General features: G+C 38.1%; 1 protein-coding gene across 5 annotated transcripts in view; it reads left to right on the forward strand.

The window, feature by feature from the left end:
- Positions 1 to 2,632: 2,632 nt before the first annotated feature.
- The window catches only part of ARMC3 (armadillo repeat containing 3), a 73,071-nt gene continuing 62,847 nt past the window's right edge, over positions 2,633 to 12,856 (forward strand). For 3 of the 5 annotated variants that reach the window (XM_076331686.1, XM_076331687.1, XM_076331690.1), the window contains exons 1-3: positions 2,633 to 2,683; positions 7,983 to 8,026; positions 12,109 to 12,157. In XM_076331686.1, the coding sequence (XP_076187801.1) occupies positions 12,110 to 12,157 (48 nt within the window). In that variant the 5' untranslated portion in view covers positions 2,633 to 2,683; positions 7,983 to 8,026; position 12,109. Of the gene's footprint in view, positions 2,684 to 7,982; positions 8,027 to 12,106; positions 12,158 to 12,856 lie in introns of those variants that run through there. The other 2 variants (XM_076331688.1, XM_076331689.1) reach the window with 2 other exon arrangements.

A 12,856-nucleotide genomic window follows, 5' to 3' on the forward strand; every position in this document is an offset into this window, starting at 1 on the left:
ACAGAGCTGGGGAGGGAAGAGCATGCTCATCTTTCTCCTGGTCATCTGCTGTTGTCCTTCTTCCTTTTTGTCTGTCTGTCTGCTTCACAATACAGATGCATACTCTTCACAAAATTTGTGAGAAGGTGCTGGTTATGAGTTTGAGACTACCCACTTGTGTCCTATCTGCATGAGACACTTCAGTCTTCAAGGATAACTGAGCCCATTGTTCCAGGAGTGTATTGAAACACACAGTGATCATGCACCTAATTACTATGTCCCTCTTCTTTCACATGGATTCTGCATCGTCATATGTCTTTTATGTGACCATTAATATGAAATAAAGAAAAGACCTAACCAGTTAAAGTTTGGCCAGAATTATGTTTGAAATAGCCATAAGAACTACCATCACTGAAGACAAGAAAAAGAAAAGCTTTCCCAGTCATGGAAATCATTGGGTTCGTGGTGAGTAGGTCCCAACCAGCAACTAAGCACCTGCCAGCCGCTCGCTCACTACCCTCCGACACGCACAGCAGGATGGGGGAAAGAATTAGAAAAGCAAAAGTGAGGAAAAAAAAATAAATTAATAAATTAGTAAATGAAGGAAGAAAAAGTTTAAAAATACCCAAGTTATGCAAAGGCAATCACTCACCACCTCCCGCAAGCAGACCAATGCCTAGCCAGTCCCCAAGCAACAACTACCTTGAAAAGGCCAGCCCCCAGCTTTATTACTGAGCCTGATGTTACATAGCATAAAATATCCCTTTGGTCAGTTGGGGTCAGCTCTCCCAGCTGTGTCCACTCCCAGCCTCTTGCCCACCCCCAGACTACTCGCTGGCGGGGCAGGGTGAGAAACAGAGAAGGCCTTGACATTGTGGAACCACTGCTTAGCAATAGCTCAAACATTGCTGTGTTATCAACACTGTTTCGGTCACAAGTCTACAACACAGCAACATACAAGCTGCTACAAAGAAAACTAACTCCATCCCAGCCAGACCCAGAACAGAGTTAAAACCAAATCTTTGCCTTCACTATTTACATTAATCTCTTCTTACATTTCTATCACCTGCCCGCCACTGCGGTGCCTGGGTCTGTTTAGAGAAATAAAAATCCACGAAGTTTGCAAAGCATATGACTTGCCTCTACCAAGCTACTGCAAATTTTTTCCCTTTCTTCCCTGCCAGTTAGAGCCTCTACTAACCGTTGTAAGCATGAGGGACTGGCCAGACTTCATGGAGTGTCAGTCAGTCAGAAACTGGCCTTAGAAGTTCAGTGTGATTTCTCCTGTCTGCTGAGATACAAGTCAGTATAAATGGTTCTTGACTTGTCATTGCAGTTGCTTTCCAGTGAAGGCGATTATAAATCTCTATAAATTTTCTATGGGAGTGGTGATGTTAAACGTGGAATGAGACACCTTCACACATGTGGCTTGCTTACACCTAAAAATGACCCACCAGCTCTTCTGTTGTGACAGTACACATTTATCATAGTGTAAGGCCAGGATCTGTTTGTGCTATGATCTCAACAGATTGATACAGCTTATAAAAATAGAACTAAATTTATACTTGCAGTGCAACATTGTAAGAAATCTGGGGAGAAAGCAATGAGATTTGTGATAAAAAGGAGTCACAGGAGAGCATTGATAGCAGCTGTAATTTCTTTACCTATTATTACCTGACTTTGAGGCCCAAAAATGATTATATTTGCCTGTTTCCTGTTACTTCTGCAGTTACTGATAGCAATTAAGCTGCATTTCAAGCTAGAAAATGTTATTTGATTTCAGAATTTGGCTTAGTATTCCTTCCAAAATAGCCCTGGCTGGCAAAAGAGAATACTACAATGAATTATTATTCTGAGAATAGCACAATTATCCGTACAGTATGGCTTTCTCCATCATCAACCCAGAGCTGGTAATAGAAAAGAGACAACTTTCTTGGCCCTCTGACAAAGCTCTGTGCCGATGTCTTACCAGCAGGGCCACAACAGGTGATGCTCTCTCTGACAGAAGTTTGCCTGCGCCTTGCTCTAAGTCACTTAATTGTTTTATCTGTTTGCTCCCAAGAACAGATGGCTTTTTTGACTTTTTTTTTTCATGAATGCACTGAAAATATAGTGAAACAGGAACAAGAAGAGAAAAAACAAAAGGAAGGCGTCAACATGGCAGCTTTTAATTTTTACATGGACCGTACACATTTAATTTTCAGAAATACTCAATGTTCTTTGGGTGAGAAAGTAGCCTTTTCCTTTAGTTTTGAGAAATAACTAATTTATTTTTTCATCACTACCCCAGCCAATCAGGATTAATGACTTAATGCTTCCCTCAAAGATGCGTTACCAGCCCTTTGGAGTTGGGATAAATTGCGAAGAAGTGGATTAATGCATGTGTCATGGTGAAATCACTCTCCAAGGACTCTGGAAATTCATATTAAACGAACACGCTTGAAGCCGCTACCCGGGGACAACAGGGGAAGGGGAAGGGGAAGGGGAAGGGGAAGGGGCGGGCTCAAGCTCAAGCTCAAGCTCTCCTCAGGTTCCCCTCAGGCGGGCCCTGCCCGGCCCGCCGCCTGCCTCACCTTCCCGCCCGCTCCCCCGCGCAGCGGGCAGCGCATGCGCCGCAGGCGTCTCCTAGCAACTGGAGAAACAACGGCGCGGGCCGCTGCTGCGTGATCGCCCCCGGGCGGCGCGTCGTTCCCGGCCGCGGCGGGTGAGCGGGGGCTGCTCCCGGTCCGGCTGTTCAGGGTGGCCGGCGGCGGGTGAGCGGGCTAGGGGAAGGGGGCGGTGGGTCAGGGAGGTCTCCGCGGCGAGCCTGTGGCGGAGGGCAGCAGCGGCGCCTGAGGGGAGGCGGGCGAAGGGGGGAGTTACCGCGAGGGCGGAGGGCTTGGGCGCTGTCAGCTCCAAGTAAGCAGAAATAATTCGTTTTGTGTAGCTGGCGAGTCACCGGTGAGAGTCCTAAAACGCTGCAAACGCGATAGGGGAGCGGTGGTGGCTGCGGGGCTGTAGGCGGCCGTTGGAGTCCGCTGCCTTCGGGTCAGCCGGCCTCGGTTCGTGCCTCGCTTCCGGGCGGGCTTGGTGCCTTAGCGCTGAGCTGAGGTCCATGTACCTGTAGACTTTCAAAACTCATGAGTCGAAGTTAAAAAACAATCGTTGTTTTTTATTATTACTATTATTTTTAAAGGCATACATTGACATTTCCTCCAACCGCAACCAAAAAACCCTAAAAACTTAGGTTATCTGCTTGATGATGGCATCTACACCTTTAAGAAAAGCAGTGACAATTGCAAGATTTATAATAAAATTGTAAGATTTTATAACAGCTGAAGTATATCAGAATGAACATAAATAAAATTTAAATCCAGGCAGAGCAAATCCTGCACTTAGGGGCTCCTGATACTATTTCCTACTAGAAACTGGGAGCTTAGTCAATTGCTAATTGGTGTCAGCAAAGGTAGAGAGAGACATGGGTGGACTAGCTCAGCAGAGGATAACTGTGACCGGTATTTTTAGATGTGAACTGGGAAGCAAGAAACTGCAGTGGACCTGCACTAAGGAAACTTATATGGTAGAGAAAAAGAATTTTATTTAAGAATTTGGATAGGTAATATGAACAAAGAAAGAACAGTGCACTACAGATAAGATATGTAGGATTTATGTGTGACAGTATTGTGAAAGGTATGAGACCTAAAATTGTATGGATAATAGATGAGAAGGAAAAAAAAAGAAAAAGAATAAAACTTTAAATACGGAAGTTTTATCCTAAATAACACTAACAGGTGATTAGGCTATTAGGGAGGAAATCTCACCTAATTTATTGATGTTTCAAAGGTTTTGGGGCATCTGCAGACAGGAATTTCAAAACAAAGTATGGATTTGCTGGCAGAGGAGCATCATCTGTAGAACAGAACTCTTCTTTTATAATCTTATTGCTAATCTGAAATTATCATCTATATAAGGTAGTCTGATACTGTATTATCTTAACCTATGCAAGACAAATGCATCTGCTTTCTGTTGTTCATTGACTGTGAGCAAGCTCACTTTTTCACCTTTGTTGATGGAAGCAACTTTTTTTTAAAAATTTCATTTCATTTTTGTGATTTTTATCATGCTGCCATTTTCTGATTGTGTTCTGCTAACACAATGAATGCCGATAGGGGCTTATATGTCCTATAGTTCCTACTTTTGTTTGCAAACCTGCTACTTGTATTTTTGTCCTAAACTGTAAAAAATGTCTTTTTTTTTTTTTTTAACTGTTAACATATTAAAGCCTGGTAAATAAGCAGTTAAAATTAAATGATAGGGCTACCCTTGAGTTTGACATAACCATAGAAGTCATGAATGTGATAGTAACACAGCTGAGGTATTTCCAGTGTCGACAAAGAAGTGTGAGTACAATTTTGTACAAGACAGGAGAGGCTTCATCTGGTATGCTGTGTTCAGCTGTGGTCATCCGTGTTTCCAAGAGGTTGACTTAAAACAGGCTTATGAGGGTGATGTGAGGAATGGAGAATTGTTTTTTGGAGGTAATTAGAAGAGTTCTTTAACCTAACAAATGAAAACTGAGTGGGATATGTTTGTTATCTTCAAATATATTCTGATTCTATATATGTAAATATATGTAGTGTATCTATAATATACTATATAGTATGTATAGAATATGGTAAATATATATTGTAAAGTATAAATATTTAGTATAAATAATATATTTTGATACATGCCAGCAAAGAAAGTAATGGAATAAATGTAGACTAAAAATTAAAAAAGGTCCCTGGCTGTCTGAGCAATCGTTTTGTGGAACAGCTTTTTAACAAGAGAGGTGGGAACAAAATACTTAACGATTTTTAAGATACAGCGTGATAGGTATCTGGCGGGATTAACGTTGTGTGGTGGCTGTGATGGGGGAGGGGAATGAATCTGATCATTCAGAATGTCCCTTTCAGCCCAATGTCCCCGTGAAACTGGCAGAAGGAGGCAATCATTTTAAGACATGTAGATTGGCACAGCTGGCTAAAAACTTAGGAGTGTCTTTAATTTTTTACTAGTCTTTGAAATATTTTTCTTCCTAAGGCAGACCATCTTTGACTTCTATATGAAAAGTGCCCTGCTATTATTGCTCAGACAGTGGTTGGGTAACTACTCTCTCTCATTTGTTTTAGATTAAGTCAATTTTTCTTTAGTCTCTTTCTCATGGGATGAGGGATTTCACTATGCAACTCAGCGAGACATTTAAAATCACACACATAATTTCTAAAAATCTCCTTCATTCAGGTTGTCATAACTTGGATTCTCCAAGGGTAGATCCTAGGTCTGATGTTATTTAATATGTTCATTATAATTTGGAAATGAGCAATAACATAGAGAAATCAAAATGTTCTGGTGAGATAAAATGATTTATGTTAAGACTAAAGAAGACTGCTAGAAACTTCTGAGAGCTCTTCTGCAGTTAGGTGAAATGGTAACACCGTGACAGATGAAATTCATTGTTGATGAAAGCAATGTAATTTACACTGTCGGGAATATTTGGAACAATATACTCTTCAGTAGTGAACCTAAATTAATTGTGATCAACTGGGGAAATGACCTGTTTACCATATGTGGATAGCTTAGTGAAAATCTTCACTGAGGAAATTGGGTAAAAATTAATACCTAAAAGAGTTATAACATCACTGGAATAAATCAGTAGTGTTCTAGAATTGATTATGATATTTCAGGTTAGGTTCATCATATCTGAGAAAGATTTAACAGTCACAGAGGGACTCTGAGACAAGAAACATATGTCTGGAAAAGCTATATGGAAAAAATAATTAAGGCAGCTTAGAAAGGTGATAAATCAGAATGTACAGGGAGTTATAAAAGAAAGTAGAAAAGACCAAGTCAGGGCATCTTTTAACTGAAGTTGTAATACAAGAACAAGGGGATGTTGTGTTGAATTGAATAATACATTTAAACTGTTTACATATTTTTTAAATCTAAGGAGTAGTTCCTTATACAGTACACTTGACAATTGGACCTGTACCGTAGCACGTCAGACTAAGAATGAAGAGTAAAAAGATTAAGCATTTATGTGGACAGTAAAAATAGCGACTGTTGTTAGGAAGAACGTAAAAACTTCAGGAGATCTAAACTTTCGTACTTTACAGAAATAAAAAACCTGTAGCAGATTGAGGAAATCAGACTTTTGGGATTGGTTTCATGCATTTATCAGAAGCATTTGACTCATCACTCTGGAGGCAGGATACTGATCTGCCATGGAAGTCTGTTCTTATTCATTTAAGGTTTTTTGTGCGGAGGCCTCTTAATTGTTCTGTGATTTGGAAAGAATGCTATCATGTTCTTTAATTCCCATTACTTCATTTTATTAACATTCATACACTATCTTTTACACCGTACAAACTGGAAAATACATTCTGCCTTTACAGCTTAGGATCTTAACACAACTGAAACACTCCTGACTTAGTACACCTCTTACTAGGTGTACCAAACTGTTCAGCTTCAGAAAACAGCGAAGTATGGTCCTTGGGCAGTATGAAAAAAGGCACTGCTATTAATCAGAGGCTGTACCTCAGTCAAAATCTTATTGCAAATCTTGCATATTTTCACATTATCAGGTTGCGGAATCAAATACCTGAGAATCTTGGCTTTTGTTGAAAATCTAAGCATCTACCCTTGGGCTTTTGAAAGTAACACTCGGCTGAATGTTAATGTGATACCAGAATGCAAATAAAAAGTTTCAATGTATCGTAAAAGTTCTGAGATTTTAAATAAATAATTGTATTATTTTTTAGCTCACCTAAAATCCACACTTTTTCTCTCTCATAGCTATTTCCTCAATCTGGCATCTAACTACAAACTCATTTTGGTTTTAAGGGTATGCCTGCAGAATACTCCACTCTGCATCTCGGTTTTTTTTTTTTTTTGGTGATTCTTTTGCTTTATGCGTGTATAATTTATAAACGCATAGATCATTTGAAAAAATGGAATCTTTAAATGAACTCTCAGAATGATCAGAGTATAATTAGTCTTTTTTTTTTTTCTTCAGTGGGATTAAGTTTGTCCACCTGAGTCAAAATAGAAAATACTATCTTGTATCTAGGAACAGGTTCTAGTTAAGTTTGGTTAGTTAACATCTGTTGCATGGTAGCTAATTCTTGACTTAATCCTGATCATTTTTTGCCTAATACACACCTGGGCACAGATAAAACAGTGGGCAGATTCGAAAGTCTTGACTTAACTGGTCTCTCATATAACATATTATTTTCATACAGCATATATCTTCAGGCACTGAATATTAAATTGGACCTGGTATCTCTTTTTAACTCTCTTCTTCTATGAAGCCAAGTTTTTTATAATGTATTAATGCTTGCACTGGCATTACAACACTGGGCAGGGGGGGTCTGTTGATCTATATTCAAGGAGTAGGACAGAAGAAAGCCGGAAGGAAGCCTGGGCGAAAGAAAGAAGGGAGTTTCAAGATTATTTCACATTGTTCTCTTAATTATGACAAAGCTACCTGAGAATGAGGAGGACGATATTTAAGCTGGCATACAAAGGACATACTAGTTTATGGACTCAAGAAAAGAGAGAGATTGTCTGCTAATGCTGTGATTATAATTTTAGTATCTTCCTTTTGATTGCATTGGAAGGCAGCAGAACTTGAGTGTCCATACAGAAATCAACTGAACTAATCAATGAAGATGACCAATTTATAGGCAATTTTCACTGTTATCACAGAAAAAAGATTTTAATTTCTGTGAGACAAGAAGAAACAGCAAGACTTCACTTAAACCAGCTAGACTAAATTGAGATTACATAATTATCACTTGGAAGGCAAAAAGAATCTCACTTGTGTGTCATTTTTGGGAAGAACCTGAAAATCATGGCCAGGTTGTAGTAACACAGCTTCAGACTGTCTTAAAGTATGGGACAGTTAATTCGAAAAGTAGATCATGTAATAAATAACTGGTTAGAAGCTATTCTTAAATCCTTCTCTTTGCACTGCTTTTCCATAGGAGTAATTGCTCTCAGAAGAGACCTTTGATTCCTTAACTAAGAGGTAAGTTCCACAGCTGGCTATGTCTTTGACTTATTCCTGTTCTTTGTTTCATGCTAACATTCAGTATGTGCAGGGTCTTAGGTTGTTGTATCAGTTATTTAATGTTTTAGAAAACAGAAGATTCAAATAGAACAGGTAATGTATTCTAAATGCACTGTCTGACTTAAAACCATGAAATATTATGATCTTTAAGTGTATGCAACAGGACTCTGATAGTACAGATATACACTCCCTACCGTAAAGGAAGTGTTTATAAGATTTCAGTATTTTGAACAGAAAAACCACCATAAGACTTTCCTCATATTTCAAAGTATGATTTATAGACTCTTTTTTTTTTTTGGTAAAGCTCACTTGCTGTGCATCATCTCGTATTTAAAAAAAAAAAAAAGAAAAAGTATAATGACTAGAAATAAGTGGATATCTCAGATTTGCAATCTAAGAAACTATTCACACTGAGCAGAGAGGTTCCTAGAGCAAGCCAATAAAATGAAGTAAGTACAGGGATCATGGCCATCGTTATCTTACGATCTAGTACTTGGAATCTGCTCCTCTGGGTAGGCATCTGCAACAAATCTTTCAAAAACTAAATAAATTTTCCTTACTTTATTTGACATGGCAGAGGTGCCGGTTCATGATATAATAGCCAAGAGGTTAAAGGGTTCCACTTTTGAACTAAAAAGTCCACATTTGTGTCCTTCCTCAAAATCATTTTCCACTTACGGGCAAAATGTTCTAGTCACAGAGATGTTACTGGAGATGGGCCTATTCCTTCAGCCACTTTTAAAAAGACAAGGTGGCTGTCTTTTGTCATATGCCTAGTTCTGTTAATGTTCAGTCTACTGTGATAGTATCTGCCAGATCTAGCCTGGCATGTGGATTCATGTAGAGAAACAGGGTAATAAGTTTATCTCACTAACTTGAGATGTCAGTGTAAATGTCAATACATGAGCTAGCAACTCTAGACTCTGATTTTGGTCCGAGGAAAAAGTAGTTATTTTTAAGGTGCAATTCAATTTTAGTTGCCTACTTTAGGATGAATCTGCTTTAAGAGCTATTGAATATGTTGACTAGATCTCCATCGATTATCAAGGAGAGCGACTAACTTAAGTACTGATGCCTAATCTAGTGTAGTGGACACTACTCATAGTTTCTGGATACTGGTTCAACTTAAGATACTCACACTGGGGTAGTTCTGGTCCTATGGGAAAGCTGGAGGCCCTAATGAAGTTCAGAGTGAAACAGGGAAGTGCCTGCTGACCTTAGGCACCAAGAATAGCCAGAGCTGAGGGAGAGTGTTGAGGATTGTAGTTTTGGAGTGAGTATTTAGTTAGATGTAATGACTGTCCTGCTGGCTGGGAGACAACACCTGGTTAGACCACTGCACTGGAACTGGGTAGGAGCAAAGTAAAGCAGGCTAATTTGTCTACCACTGAAGGCAATAAATTCCAGGTGAAGGACAGGAAGTAGCATAGAATGATAACTTCATAGATTGCTTGACTATGCATTGGCTACATCTATTATGTCCAAGTCCTTTATTACCTCTAGCTCTACATGATTTAAAACAATCAACCCTTTAATCTCAAAAAAACATATGTGGAAAAAGTATGCTCCTATGATTCTAGAAACATACAGAACATGAAGTAGAGAATATTACTCAAATGAGAATATTCTTTATTTTGTCTTTAAGATTTAATTAATTACACTTAATTACTAGTGAATAGAGTTCTAGTTTTTAAAAGAAGTTTTTCAGGTAACATAAACCCGCGTTTGATCATACTTAAAAATCTAAATCCTGCTACAAATCTGTTCTGAATTATTTAGAATAGTAAACTGAGAATCAAAGATATGCGTACTGTAAACTTACTGAGAAAAAGAGAACATGCAGTTATCATGGAGAGAAAGGGATTTGCATAAGAAGTTCTTTTATGGGTCAGTAGCCTTTCAATACCTGTACACATTGATTGTCTACGATAATTAAAATTCAATGCAGAAGACACATTTTTAATTATCGTAAGCCAAAGAATTCCACGTGCGTCATTGCCTCAAGTCAGAGAATGACCGCTGAATACAGAGAGCTTTATGGGAACAAAGCTAACACCAACATTTGATGGCAGAATGCATTGAAATCCAGAATAGTAACTGCAGCGAAGAAACAGACTGAGGGGCATAATCCACAATAAAGTAATTGTCCTGTTCTCTGTGCTTGTTGCTACAGATCATACTGCTTTTTTAATATTACCGAGGAACCAAATATTTCTGAACATGTAGAAAAATGTGTAAGTTTCTTGAAAATATTTTCAGAAGTTGGATGTATTTATACAGCGTGAAGAAATATTTACAATAAAAGGCTTTAATTATTCACGGTCTTGGAATATGTATAGTTATTTGAATCTGTGAACATTAATTGTACAACATTATAAATACTTTTACATGAATTAACTTTTAAATTGTTTGGTTTAAACCTAATTGAACTCATTCAGAATTAAAATTGCTTTTTATGACTTCAGCTTAATTTATATCTGCAATGTATTGAGCTGAACTGAATAATTCTAAATAAGGGTCCATATCTCCATACCAGAATTTAACACAATTTAAATAACTCAGATTTCCCGAATGTCCTTGTAAATCTGATTCTTGTATGTGTGCATGATGCTTACTTTCTACAGTGACTGCATATATCAGAAGGTAGTATGTCCATCATTTTTGTTGAATATACTGTCGGTAATTTGTCCTTATGCTTTCTCTTATATAAGTTAATTTGTCCCTAGCCAAAGCTGCACTTTCTGAAACACTGAATTCTAGTATGTGTGTATGTATATATGCACAAGGGTAAAGCAGATTGGAGCTAAAGAATCTTTGATTGTATGGGTCTTCCTCTCAAAACTGTAATTAGTGACCTGCCTATGAAGTTTTAAATTTCACATCCATTTTTAGGATGTGCTTATCAACTGGTTTCACTACTGCTGTGTTACAATTTATTTGAGAGGCCAGTAGAGGAACAATACCTGAAAAAATTCAGAGGATTCAAGAAGAGCTCCAAATTTTTGTTGAACACAAAAACCAATAGTCCTGACTTCTGTAACCAGCCAGGCTACAGCTCATATTGCACTAGAAAATAATCCCTTATACCACAGGGAGGCTGTTGGGATAGTCCTGGCTGAGGTGTGGTTTCCCTTTGAGAACTAACCAAGGAGTTGCTAAGGGGTACCAACAGTGCACATTTCACTTTTACACAATGTTAAAACAAACCTAAGTTTGGCATAACTTGGGTTATGTTCTATGCGTAGCTGGTGCTAGTGGGTCATGTTGCTCTTTTCTTTTGCCTGTAGCTTAATTGGAAGGCTTTGCTGAAGTTTTGCAAGCCATGTGAAATTAGGTCCACATGAAGTATCGCATCCATGCTTCAGAAGCTACTATTAGATGCAACTGAGAAGGTCTTCTTGGTTCACATGCACATGTGCTAAAACAAAAAAAGCAGAAGACCGAAGCTGGACTTGGTGTAAATAGATGTCACTTTTTTAAATCAGTGAAATTTGTGCAGAACTGTTTCTTAATACCTGCAAACCTGATTTTTGTCTTCTGTGAAATTTGAACAGAGAATTCAAATTGAATTTGATCCACATTTTCAACGTAGAAGTTACTTGTACATTCTGCAGTTGTATAGAATGTTTGCCAACATAGAATGTATAGACAAACATGGGGAAATACCCTAATAGGACCTTCAGGTTCATATGTGATTTATAGATGCAGATAAAACTAACTTACAGAAAAGCATATCCTATGTATTTGTACCACATTACAACTTGAGCCTGTGATGTCTCAGATCTTTCTTTTTAGTTATGTATTTTGTTGACAGATGTATTTTACCAAATGTATTCAAGTGTTAGAAAGTTTGTTTTGTTTATAAGGGACAACTTTCTGCATAGAAATTACTATGTCAAAGAAATCTTCAAACTGATTAGGTGGGTCAAATGAATGAGAAAGTCTGTCGTACAAGCTTTCCTAAATCACTGGTAAACTGATTCCTAAAACATAGAAGGGAGTTTGTCTGCTTTTATTTTTTTGTTTTGTTTTGTTTTTAGAATGGGTAAAAAAGTAAAGAAGGAAGTAGAGCCTTTACCCAAGGATGTGGTAAGTTTATAAACTGCTATGTGCTATAAAATAAACATTACACAATCATAGGCCCAGCTTTACCATCCTTACATAGTTCCTTACTCTCCTAGCTTACCCATGTTATTCTAAAAATGTCTTTTAAAGATGATTCTGTTTCTGCTTTTCTTGGACAGCATACAAACCAGAGTGACTGGGCATGTGTAGTTCTTTGTGGAGATTGTTGTCTTTGGCAGGCTTTGCAAATAGTAATGTATGAAACAATCCAGGCTTCTTTTTATTTGAAGAAACAGTATTAGCTTTCCATTTCTAAAAATCAAAGGAGAAAGGAGAAGAGCAACCTGAAATCTGCCTGTCTTTTCGACTGTGGAGACATTCCCTTTCTCTAAGGACGAAAGAGTTAAGAGCCTAGATGGATCTGCGGAGTTTTTTACCGAATACAAAATTTTACAGATGTTTTGAATGACAGTCCTACGTATTCCGGATCTTTTGCAAAGATATACAGTCTTTAGCAGCAGTTCAGGTTTTTCTGCTATCATTGGAAGTGCCACAGTGAGAAGTACAAGAGCTGAAGCCAAATATGGAATAATGGTGGTAATGTGACTTTTTTTCAAAAGGTGGAGATTAAGGGTCTGGCCACTAGCACATTTTTCAAGAGTTTCTATAAACTCACAAGGTACAAAGAGACCCCCCAAAAAGATAGAGGTTCAAAATATAGGT

Source organism: Aptenodytes patagonicus, chromosome 2, assembly GCF_965638725.1.
Source record: "Aptenodytes patagonicus chromosome 2, bAptPat1.pri.cur, whole genome shotgun sequence".
NCBI classification, from domain to species: domain Eukaryota; kingdom Metazoa; phylum Chordata; class Aves; order Sphenisciformes; family Spheniscidae; genus Aptenodytes; species Aptenodytes patagonicus.